This window comes from Typopeltis vanoorti, chromosome 9 (assembly GCF_054136105.1).
Source record: "Typopeltis vanoorti isolate ZY-2024b chromosome 9, IOZ_Tvanoo_1.0, whole genome shotgun sequence".
NCBI lineage: Eukaryota > Metazoa > Arthropoda > Arachnida > Uropygi > Thelyphonidae > Typopeltis > Typopeltis vanoorti.
Window position 1 is genome coordinate 95,139,803 of NC_143557.1, and position 13,466 is coordinate 95,153,268.

At 33.8% G+C, this 13,466-nt stretch overlaps 1 protein-coding gene across 3 annotated transcripts in view; it reads left to right on the top strand.

Annotated features, from left to right (window-relative positions):
- Positions 1–12,324, top strand: part of LOC150103269 (uncharacterized) — a 147,745-nt gene extending 135,421 nt beyond the window's left edge. For all 3 annotated transcript variants that reach the window (XM_090397723.1, XM_090397722.1, XM_090397724.1), the window contains 2 exons: positions 6,901–7,233; positions 11,091–12,324. In XM_090397723.1, coding sequence (XP_090253849.1) covers positions 6,901–7,233; positions 11,091–11,447 — 690 coding nt within the window. In that variant the 3' untranslated portion in view covers positions 11,448–12,324. The remainder of the gene's footprint in view (positions 1–6,900; positions 7,234–11,090) is intronic.
- The last annotated feature ends 1,142 nt before the right edge of the window (positions 12,325–13,466 follow it).

The window sequence follows — 13,466 nt, forward strand, 5'->3', positions numbered from 1 at the left end:
CATGATGAACGAGTCTTCCTCATTTCGAGACTATGTTGATGCTGATGTGATCACATCAATGGTACCAAGGTTGAAGAAGACTGCAATCAAGAACCTACCATCCCTACTAGTAAAGAAGCAATGGAAGCTATTTCTGTTTTGAGGCAGTATATTGCAAGTGCATCAGGAGACAATGGGGCATTTAATGCCTTATACGCTGTGGAGAGGCAGGTGGAACTTATAAGAGTGCAGAAAAATCAAAAATAATCGACAATTAAAGAAATAAATGTAAGTAATTGTAAATTCATTTATTTTCAGTTATTAAATTTTGTAATCTAGTATGTAGAGTCACATACTAGCAGTAAGTCATCTTTTATTTACATTTCCTGCTATTTACACTTTTTTTTTTTCCATCAGTCCCCTGGAAAGTAAAAAAGGGATTTTACTGTATATATCTTTCTACATGTGTAAAAATGAAATTCTGTCATGTTGTACCATCATTTAATATTGTGGTTTCAGCCAATAAGAATACAATTTGGTTGGCTAAATCCCAAAATGTCAGCCAATCCTCGTTCGTTCAGTATCCAGGTAGATACCTAACAGGGTGCACCCCGAGAAGGTAGTGATTGGACATTAGGTCAGAAGCCCTGGTCGGTTCTCTGCATTCCTTTAAATGTTATGTGGAGGTCTCCTCTCAGTTATACAGCTTTGACCCTTTCACCTACTCCCTATAAGAGAATGAAAAGCATTAGCTGATTTTGAATTTTATATGCACCAATAACCCTGATGAGGCTATCAGATATTAGAGTAGAAAAACTGATTGGTTTTATTTGTATAGGTTTGTTTATCATAACAATAAGCCTATTATTGAAAAAAAAAAAAATCTTCAGGTCAAATAGTCTAATGTAACAGCATCACACATGAACATTAATTTACTGAAGCCTACTTTGTATAAGGATCATAATTTCATTCTTTAAATATTATAACTAAAATACTAAATTGTGAAAAAAATAAATTGTATGAGGTGTGACTAAAAAGTCAAGTCCATTGAAAACTTACCACCAAATAAGATATGTCAGGGGTTTGCGCATGCGTGATAGCATAATGACTCATTAGTTAGCTGTTGGCCATTTTACTTTCATCGCATTATTGTTTGTCTTCTACGAATAATTTGAGTGCTGTGATAAAAAAAAATTAAAATTAAAAAACCCTGCCAGCTGTGCAAGGTTTGTGATGTGATACAGTTTTTGTTGGCAGAAAACAGTATGCTAGAGAAATTTATTATTATTAAGAGAGACCTCCAGGGAGTGAGAGACTCATCGAAGGAAGTCATATACTACACACAACAGCCATCATACTTGTTCTTGAATTCATTCATGCTGCTTGCATGCACAATATCCAATGACAATCCATTCCAATCATGCACCACCCTCTGAGAGAAAGTGTAGCCATCGTAGTGACCTTCATTCTCAGCTTCCAAGGATGCCTTCTTGTCCTATCCTCACCTTCCATAAATTAAAAAATTCCATCAATTGAAAAATCCTGTACGACTCTTCCAGAAGTTTGTAAGTCTCAATCATATCACCCCTCTTTCTCTTGTCTGAAATCTACAAATTCTCAAACTGTCTTCATAATCGGTATTCCACAATCTTGATATCATTTTTAACACACTCCAATATATCAGAATCAAAACAGAAACAAGGAGGCCAGACCTGCGCACAATAGTCCAAGTGAGGTGTTGTCAAGGTTTTGTAAAGAGGCAAAATGACATCTTTATCTTTACATGTGAACTTTCATTTAAGCATTGCAATTATCTTTTGCATTTGCAATCTTTGCCACATGGCCACTAAACTTCAACTTGCTATCTACTAACACTCCAAGATCCCTAGCCTCATCAGTTTCATCTAGCGTAATCCCACTACATATAATATAATACAACACTGGATATCTAATCACACCAAAGTACATGACTTTACATTTACTGACATTGAACTGACACCCATTTTCCACTGCCCATAATTCCACCCTATTCAAATCATTCTGCAAGTACTGCATATCAGCAGCATTCCTGATTATCCTCCCTATCTTTGCATCATCATCATCAGCAAATATCTGTATGTCGCTTGTTAAATCCTTCCTGATATCATGAATGTACAGATTGAAGAACAGTGAACCAAGCACTGGTCCTTGTGGTACATCACTTGTTACCTTAAATCTTGCAGACTCACATCTCTTGTATACTACTTTTTGATATGTCATTCAGCCATCCTCTAATCCATGCTAATATTCTATAACCCAAACCCATTGCAACAGTCTACCATGCTGTTTTCTGTCAAAATCCTTAGCAAAATCCAAAAGTATCATTGTTTAACCATTTCCCTTGTCTAGTTCAGTGGTAACATTGTTATAGAATGTGAGCAAGTTGCTGAAACATGACCTTCCCTCAGTAAACCCATGTTGTTCATTGCAGAGCAGAGATTCACTGTCAGCCAATTTCTTAATGTGAGCCCTAACCAATTTTCCAAAATCTTCATCACCACTCTTGAGATACTAATTGGTCGATAATTGGATACATCAGTCTTTGCACCACCCTTGTGCAGTGGAATTACCATACATTCCTGTAGAATCTACCCTGTTCTGAGACTCGTGTTAAACACAACTTCATATCTACTAATACTTCAGGATCCCTAGCCTCATCAATTTCTTCTAGCATAATCCCACCAATGTCAAAGGAATAGCCAGTTAAGATGAACATTCTTTTAGCACATGCTGATATCCATCAGTCCCTATTGCTGAATTCGTATCCCATTTGTGCAACAGCTCTAATACCTCATCCTCATACACCTGAGTTTCATCATCCATTGAAGAGGTAACAGTGAGCTCAATGCTGCATAAACCAAGTTGATAACTTTTAACAAAATGGATACTCATTGCTGAACAACCTCTTCTGCATCTGTATCCCTCACGTCATCTAGATTTAAAAAAGTTGTTCTTTCATATTCATTCTTTCTTTTACTTGCAGCATATTGATAGAATTCTTGTGGGTTGTCTTTAGCATACAAAGCCAGTTTCTTTTCATAATCAAACTTTGCTTTCTGTACAACAGTTGTGACTGTTCTTGCTTATAACTTTCATAACGGAAATCATCCTTATGCACATAGTATTCCTTCCACATCATCCTTTTCTTACGAATCTCATGCTTAATAAGATTACACATCCATTTGACTCCTACCCTATTTATTCTTCGAACTCTCAGGACACATTCTGATATTGCATCATTCAAGTATTGTTTAAATGCTTCCTATGCACTGTCGGTATTCTTTCCATCCAGCAACCAATCCCATTCCACTGAACTCAGTATACTCCAGTTGGTCATAAACTTAGTCACTTCCCAAGTGAGTACCACATGATCATCACCAACTGGAGGATAGGTACATCTTTAACTGAAACGCCCTCTGACACTATAATCAAATTTAACACTCTTTGACCTCGAGTTCCTTCTGTGACATGCTGCATGAGGAAGTTGTCCGGCAATAGCTCAATAAATGCATTTTCATTCTTCTCACAAGATTCTACTTCTACCTAATCAATATTTGGATAATTAAAGTCTCCCATAATGATTACTCTTTTCGCACTCATCTTTTCTATTTGGTGATGCATTTCTTCATCTCTAGCAACTGATCCACCAGGTCTGTAACAACATCCCATTATATAATTGATCTTGTTAGATTGCACCTCACACCAGATGGCTTTAAACTCACCGCCACATCAAATATTGTTAGTAGTAGTACTAGAATCACAGGTCTCAACTCTAACTGGATTCAAGTCATTCGATAACATTAGCAGCACACCCCCTCTCTCTCTCTCTCTCTCTCTCCCCTTAACACTCAATACCAGTTAGGTCTGATTCTCATAGCCACTTCTCACTAATACCTACAATCTGAGGTTGCAACATATGATCAAACTCTATCCCTTGTTTCTGATACTCCTAATATTTGTGTACAGACATAATAATATACCTGTCTGTTCTTTTTATAGTCTTGTCTGTACTCTGCCTGACACAGTTGGACAACTTGCAGATCTCTATTCTTCTCTAATGCCTTATTCATTTACTGATGATACTTGGCAGTTTACTGATTACCGTGTAATGTTTATGGGCCTAACGTAATGAGTGACAGTAAGGTTGGACAATAGCGCTGTTTGTTTAAAAAAGGGCGCAACTGTGTTCATGATGAAGAATGCAATGGGCAACCAAGTTTGGTGGCAGATGATTTGGTGAAAAAAGTGAACATGTAAATTTGTGAAAAATGTCGTTTCACAATTATGGAACTTTCTCTTTGAATTCCTGTAAATTTCACAGTCAGTCATGAAATTGTAACAGAAAAGCTGGGGTACAAGAAATTGTGTGCCAGATGAGTCCCAAAAATGCTGAACAATTCGCATAAACAGTAACAATTGGAATAAGCTCAAAGATTTTTGGAATATTATGAAAATGAAGGAGGGAAAAAAAATTTTTTTTTCTCATCATGACTGGTGAGGAAGCATGGGTTTCATACACAAACATTGAGTTGAAACAACAAAAATTTAAGTGGTGCCATTCATCATCTCCAAAAGCAAAAAAATTATTGCCACTGTCTTCTGGGACCAAAAAGGGATCTTGCTTGTCAATTTTCTTCAGTGAGGACCATAATTTATGCTGATGCATATTGTGAAATGCTGAAGAAACTCAAATAAGCAATTCAGAACAAAAGATGAAGAATGCTCATCAGGGATTGTGCTTTTGCATGACATTGTGCAAATTGCAAATTCATACTCAATCTTGAACTGTCCAATACATTCAGTAGTTTGAGTGTGAACTTTTTTGACCCCCTCCTTACAGCCCCAACCTCGTACCCAGTGACTACCTCTTATTCCTGCATATGAAGCAATTGCTCCCATCTCAGTTCTTTGAAGAAAATGAACAGCTTGACGCAGTAGTTGAGCTCACTGGTTGCAGACTTTTTTGACACAGGTATGAAGACGCTGGTTCCATGATACCAAAAATCCCTGAAAGTCATTGGTGACTGTGTCGAAAAATAATGTATATACTTAGGTATTTTTAGCAGATAACAGAACTTTTTTTTTTCTTCTCGACCACTTTTTTTTTTTTTTTAAATTCTTAACCAGACCTTATTGTCTGGACATGCCTTATCAAACAATATTTTTGTATGAAGTTAGTGCATTGTTGAAAGTTTTTTCACTTGGTTATACTATAAGTTAAAGATGCCAAGAAATTATATGCTTGGCTTCATCCTTTATCCAAGTATAAGGAAACAAAGCTTGCATATGAAGTAACTTTACGACTGGCTACTTGTATATAGAGGCTAATGACCTCACATCAATTGCCTTAGTATCCCATTATGGAAGGGCAATATGACTTCTGATTATTTCAACATTGGTAATCAGAACCAATCTTGGTAGTGGCCCTTCCAATAATGCTTAGCATTATACATGTCTATAAGGATATGTGCCTTGCATTATGGGACACTAAGGCAATTGATGTGAAGTCATTGCCTCTATATACAAGTAGTCTGGTCATGAAGTTATTTCATGTGCAAACTTTGTGCTTACACTTGAATAAAGGATGAAACCAAGATATAATTTCTTAATGTCTTTAACTTGAAGCTTAGTCCAAAATAAAATCATCCTTAAGCCATGTATGTACTTTGTCATAGTGCTATCTCCTCGGGCATATATATTACAATAGGCTTGACTTGTTGTATTACATGTTTACATCTGTCAAAATGAAATTCAAACACAATACATATAAGATAAGATATTCAATGAAAGCCTACATAGCTCAGATGATAAATAGCACAGGTGGTGATGATGATGGGTGTGTCTGCAATGAAAAATTTCATCCTGAACACACACACAGTTAACATAGAAAAGAAGACTACAGTTAGGATTAACCAGTACTTTTTTGGGGGATAGTACACAGTGGTACAGTGCACCTTTATTAACAGTGACATGACATATGGATGTGGTATCATTTTAATTTTTTTCTGTTAGCAAAGAATGCATGCACCTATTGTTTGGCCAAAAAAAATGCTGGGATTGACTATCCTGTCATAGCATTAAGTTTTTGGAAAATCAGTTTAACGCATTAAGGGAAAGATGATAGCAATACTGCAACTGTTTGTGGTTGCATTGAATATTATAAAAACAGAATTTTTCCTTTCCTGTATTTTAGAATATGAATAAATGTTGTACATGTATGTAAATATGTTTGATATAACTTTTAAATAATGGCTTCACACATGTAAGAGAAAACTAAATAGAATTTATTACTCCTATATATTTTGCTAAATATGTCATGAGCTTCTTTCAGGGAGAAGGCAGAAGAACTGTTAACATTTAAATTCTGAATACAAGAACAATTCATCCAGCATGCATATAATATCATATGTCTTGGTCACAGCTGTACAGTAGGAGGAAACACTATTAGAGTTCAACGACATGGAAATAGATATATAATTGATTAATTTTAAAAAATTATAAACAATTAGCAGTGATCATGCCAAAACTTAGATGTCTGTCCAATTAAGATTAGGATGATGGCATATGGCTTTACACAATTCAAAAAATAGATGATCAAATTCGATGCTACATTATAGTTGATTCAAATTTGAGATGTGATATTATATGTATGCTGTATGACTCTTTCTTGTATTCAGAATTTAAATGTAATTACCAGTTCTTCTGTCTTTTCCCTGAAAGAAACTCCATGACATATTGAGCAAAATATATAGGAGTAATAAATTATATTTAGTTTTCTTTTACTTTTGTGAAGCTGTTATTTAAAAATTATATTATGTCTAGCGTGCATGTCTCTATTAAACTTCTAGTAAATATGTTTGCTTTGATTGTGATTATTTATAGGTAATTCATTACGAAAAGAAGCAACAGAAACAGTTTCGAAGCGGAGAATGTTCTGTATGTTATCGTCGGTTTTCTGATAAGCGTATGCTTAAGCTGCACCTCGATACAGTCCATAATAAACTTAGACCCTACTTGTGTAACTATTGTGGTTATTCAGCATCATGTAAAAGTACATTAAGGATGCACATGAGACAACACACAGGTGAAAAACCATTTGCTTGTGAATTATGTGACTACAGAACTTCTGATCACAATTCTCTTCGTCGTCACAAAATGAGACATTCTGGAGAAAAACCATATAAGTGTCCATATTGCCCCTATGCTTGTATCCAGGTAAGTTATCAATTTCAAATATGGCCAGTGCTCACTGTAGGTGAAGGTTTTGCATAAATTTGTTTAGAATTAAATAAATGTTATTTTCATAAAATTATGACAAATTAACTTTTTGATATTTGATTTACAAGAATTACTTTATACTGTGAAAATTCATTTATTCATATTCCTTTCTTCTGTTTAACAAAGTTTTTGTTTATTTTGATGCCTGAATTGATGATGAGATAGTAGCTGATAATCACTGTGATCTGTGAAGGTGACTTGGGGGGAGGGGGTAAATAATTTTTAAAGTAAAAAAAAAGCTTTGAAAACAACTTTTCAAGAAATAATCAGAAAGACAGTCATCTTACTGTGTTAAAGACTGCAGTGTCAACAGTGCAGTTTTTGGTTTTGTAAATAAAGATTTAGAAAGTGTTGAAACAACATAAAAAATTCTCAAAAAGACGATTTTTTTTTTCTTGATAAAAGAAATCTAATACCAAAAAATGTTCTGGAAAAACAAAAAAAAAAAATCAGTGAAATCCATATTTATCAATCACATGACATATTAAATTTTAAATGAGACTACATCTTTCAGTAAGTATAGAAGCCCTTTAGTCAGAAAGACCTGAGTTGGATTCCTGTCTATGATGTGAGGAACCTGTATCTGGTCTCTTTCAACTAAAGGTGAGTTAGTTGGTCTTATAGAGGTGTTTTCATCCCTCAGAACAAGCAAACTGGCCTCGTGAACATGCTGATTTACAGTCATAAAATATATATTAATTAATAAAGAAACACGTAAAAACCACAGTAATATCTTTAATTAGTAAAAGGACAAATATTTCGTACTAAAATTAATAGTACATCTTCAGTGTCTGTTACAGTAATAGGAATGGAATACAAGCAAAACGTTCGGTGGATCACCTATTAAAATACAATTGTTAATGCGTGCTAGGAAATAATAGAAAAAGTAACAAATGAATCTATTAAGATAAATGGTTTTTTACATAAGATAAAAGTCTCCCAGATCTTTGAGAGAGACAGACAGTCATTTCTATTTAAATTTGGTCGGTGTAAGATAGTTTCACAACTTTCTTTGAATAAGTGTTCATATTTGAATGTGCATCTATGGAGAAGAACAGCTTTATCCCACTGGACACTATGAGTAGAGTCAATACTGTGCTGCGCCAGACCAGACTTCAGAGGTTTGTCATAATCAATATAATATTGATGTTCTTTTTTCCAAAGAATGGCCAGTTTGTCCAAAATAAGAGACATCGCATTTGCAAGGTATTTGGTAAACGCCAGCCAGAGATGGAGAAGACAGTTTTCCTTTGTAGAAGGTAATAAAGAAGAAATTTTGTTGATAGGAATATATGTTGGAATCAATTGGTACTTTTTCAGAATTACAGAATTCTACCTATAGGTTCTGATATTCCTGGAATGTACGGAATAGGAACTCTGCGGACTGTTGAAGAAGCTGTAGGTATTGGAACATAAGATAAGAGTCAAGTATCTGTTGGATTTGTAATCATTTGATTCCATTAACTTTTTAATGATGGAAAATTCTTGTTGTAAGATTATTGGGGAAGAGCAAACTTTATGTGCTCTATGAATTAGAGATTTAAGAATGCCAAATTTTTGAGACATGAGGTGCGCAGACTTTTTGTGAATGTAGGTTTTCGAAAGACGCTTGTAGATAAGGTACCAGAAGATGTTCTAGTAAGGAGGATGTCGAAAAATGGTAAAGTACCAGAGTTTTCTTCAGATGAAGGTGAGTTAGCCAGTTTCATTAGGAGGTAGTATAATTTTTCTCTTGAAATTGCACATTTTGTTTTGTTCCAAAACAAATCATAGTACTAAATGGCATAGTAGGCAGGGAATTGTGTAGATGGTAGTTCATTCATCTTTATCTAACACTAATTAAACATTGATCCATCTAACAAATGATTTACAAGTATAGGTGATATATGTTATTATTCATAATGTTATTATTTACACCATATAATTGTAGCACTTTGAAAAGCTTTTTCTTGGCCACCTTATTGTGCCTTTTCCACATTTACAAAATTTACAGCCCTTTGTTATATTCCCATCATTTCACAACTATTATTTGGTTTACAATAAAATTCTAATCCTGAACCCAGAAAGTTATCCCCAAGTTTTTCTTTTGCGGTTTTTGTTATTTTCTTCTAGGTATACATGCAGAAATCTTACTGGGAATACTCAGTAGGGATATCATCATCATCATTTTCCTGATATGTATCCTCAAGTGGTGTATTGGATATATGACAGTAGTACATGATTAAGTTTACATTATTATTAATGTTCTGTCCCTAAACTCATGTCACTTATTAGCACTTCAATATTGTCATATCTTATATTTCTACCTTCTATTGCACTTATGACTTTATCAGTCCACCTAGATCTTGGTCTTCCTTTTGATATCTTTTTTCTGCGATCTTGGTATCAAACACCCTGTTTTGCTAATCTTTTGTCTCCCATTCTGTTTAAGTAACCATATGACATATGAACACTGTCTTGTATACTACTAGTTTAATGCTTTGGCTAATTTCTCTCTTATCTCATATAAATTCATTTAACTTGCTCCCCACAGAAATATACAATCCATATTTAATTTGCCATTTTCACTAAAATTTGTGCCTAAATAGCTGAAGTATTTTCTTGCTCTATAAGTTCTCTTTAAGAATGGAGTAAACTTTCCATGTTTCTGCCTATTTTCATAATTTTTGTATTTTTATTGATAATTTCCCTGTGAAATTGGTTACAGCTGTTATTTACTTTGGTTAAAGAACCCTGGAGACGGGCTGAATTTGTTCAGGAGTACATTATCTGCATAAAGCAAAGAGCTAAGTTTGATATCTCCAATTCTGCTGTCAGGTTTATTACCAAGTTCTTTCACATCTTCCCATCCCTCTTTAAATCTCTTAATCCACTCAAATACACTAGACTTTTTTTTATAGCATCATCATGATAAATCACTTTTAACATGTCTAGTTTCACTTGTGCTGTTGTGTAACTTTGCACAAAATGTAATGTTAATGTACTAACTATTCTAAATTCCATTCACTCATTTTTCCACTGAAAGCAGCAAACATGCATGAGCAAATTTTACCATAGCTTTTCAACTACTGGCTTGACTGTTTTAGGTCAGTAGTTGAAAAGCTATGGTAAAGTTTGCACATGCATGTTTGTTGCTTTGTTCTATACAATGTTTTGATATGACTAACATAAACATGTCCAAATATGCAGTCACATTCTGCCTGACTTGCTATACATGCTATAGTATGAGGCCATTCTGGGAATTTAATTTTCACACACCTATATAAATATTGGTGAAGAAAAGGTGAAGGAGCTTGAAAACAAGAATGGCAACAACCAATTTTTTTTTCTGCCAGTCATTGGTTCTTGGAACAAATCTAAAATCTAGTTTCCTCCATGGATGCTTCCCTTTTTGAATGCACTGTATGTGATAATGAGCTCAAAAGCATGATTACTTTTGCAGTAGTTTTTCCTTTTCCCTGCCCATCCTTGCATGCAACTATTTTAATTTACCAGTCTATCTGTATCCTAAGAGGAACAGATATCACATAAGTTATTCTGTTTGGATCTATATATTGTGTGTATATATATACAGTAATCTACCATTTATCTGACCACATTGGGAAAAGCAATTCACTATTCTGATCATTGAAGGGTTGGATAAAATGCAATTACATGGTATTGTACAGAAGTCAGTTGTTGACTTGCAAGGATCTTTGTTTTAAGGTAAGATAAATGGTAGATTACTGTGTGTGTGTGTGTGTGCACGCGCACTTGTGTGCATCTATATATAAATTGTGCTTTATATCTTTCAGTCCAGCACTTATAAAACTCATTTGAAGAACAAGCATCCTGGTCAGGATGAAGGTTTAATGTTTTCATGTGACAAGTGTACTTTTCGCACCATTAAACATGAAACTTATATCACTCATATAGCAGATCATCAGATTGGAAACATTCAGCACTCTGATATTAGAAATGTGTCTTCTGTTCTCGAAACTGAAAGTCTTCCACTCGTAGAGGCAATGGATATTAGTCTTTCAAGATGTGACAAAGAAAGAATGCTATCTGATGATAATCTGCAAGTTGGTGAATCTGTTGTGAATGTTCAGTTTGTTTTCAGTGCCTTGGAAGAAATAGGTAAACAAATTGTTCAACAAACTAAGTTATAATTGTATTTGTGTGTTTCTTGTGTCTGTTTTTATTTAAAATGTACCAACCAAGAAACACAATACCTTTTGAAATGGTAAGAATTGTAAATATGTAATTTTCTGCTATTTTATAGTTCTGTTTACAAAAATCAAGAAAGTGTAAAATTTTCTCTGTTAGTATTTTCTCTGTAAAAGAAAAGATGGAAAATAAGAAAAGTAGGCCGTGTTGAAAATGTAACTTTATGACTGTTGATTTTTTGTATAAAGACCAAAGAATTTTGTTAACCTATTTTTCTGGGATTTTAAATATAGTCAAAATTATATATTAATTTGTTGTTATTCATATTATTATCTAAACTTAATATGATTTTTCATTAATACATATCAGTTTTGTCAAAATGAAACACTAATTTTATTTTTAACATGTCACAATATATCATGCCCATGACAGAGGAGTTAATGTTTTGCAAGCTGAATTTAGCTGTGATATGACAGTTAATCCTACTACCCATAGTCTGCCATGTCTCTTACTTTGTGTGTATGTGTGTGTGAGAGAGAGAGCTAGAGATGGGGGAGGTCTGAAATGTGATCCCTGAACTTAGAGCCAGTTTCATTATAAGATTGCTGAATTTGAAATTATTCTTTTGCTAGTGTAGGAAAAATGGAAAAATACAAAGACGAGGTAAATGTCAAACTTGCAATTTAGACTAGAAGAATTGTTATCTATTGTAGTGAAAAACTATGCACTAATGTTATTATCAGTGGCTAAAATCAAAAATAATCCTTTTACACATGAAAAAATTGTAAATCAGATTATGAACTGATCAGTCTTACATCATATAACTCCAAGTCATTCATTAGAATCTCTGGCCAGCTATATGTACAACAGAATTTTGGTAAAACTTCTACAACAGAACATTTACAATAAATCAAATTATTAAAAAAAATAATGAATATATACATCACTTTTATTACTTGTAATAAAGTATTTGACTACATAGTCCATGCTGTATCTTTTATATGCTCTAGTGCAGTGTTTCCAAAATTTTCAGTAACCATGCACCCCTGCTGAAATTTTAGTAACACCGTCATACTCCTTTTAGGCAAAGATGATTTGAGAAAAGTTATTATTTAACATTTGCATTATAATAAATCATCAATTTCCTGATATGTACCCTCAAGGGATGTGCAGGCTACTCAGAAAGTACTATGTTATTAAATTACAAATACTTTTTTTAAATTATTAAATACATTGGAATAAATACAGACATGATTAAACACATAGATGCATGCCTGGGTGGTGAAACAATTGCTCAAGACTGCTATAATTTAAGATATTAATGATTCTGTAAATTAGCAGGGAGTTTTGACTGCTTGATTGAAAATATTTGAATTTGAACATTTAGTGCAAACAATTTGAATCGTCATTTAGAACACGATTGTGCTCAGCTAGATGAGTCTTCGGACTTTATGGAAGTTCTCATACAATAATAATAGATACTGCCCTAACGGAGGTCTGTCAATATGTGCAAAGACACATTTTATTTAACTCCTTTAAAATTTTTAGTTATTGAAAAATAGAGTATAAAATAGACAGCATGCTTTTATATACAAATATGCAGCAACAAAAATATAAAACTAAAAAAAAAATGTTGCATACTCCTGTAGATATGCATACCACACTTTTGGAAACACTGCTGTAATGGAAAAAGGTATAAATATATCAAACTAATCCAATCTATCTACACCAAAATTTATGCAGCTATTTTCACAAAAAGAAAGGGAGATAACTTTCCTTTCAATGAAGATGTTTTACAAGCCGACTCAGTAGCTTCTAGACCTTGTTAAAACTACATTTAAACATGTGTAAACTTGACTGGACCAACAAGAGTATGAGTATTGTAGGAAAGAAGCCAAGTAGTCTTCGATTTGCTGATGATATTGTGATCTGAATAACACAGGCAGACTGGTGGGATTTGAAATTTTACAAAAACAAAAAGCATGATTTGACAGTTCAAAAATTTCTATCTTGTTAGATGA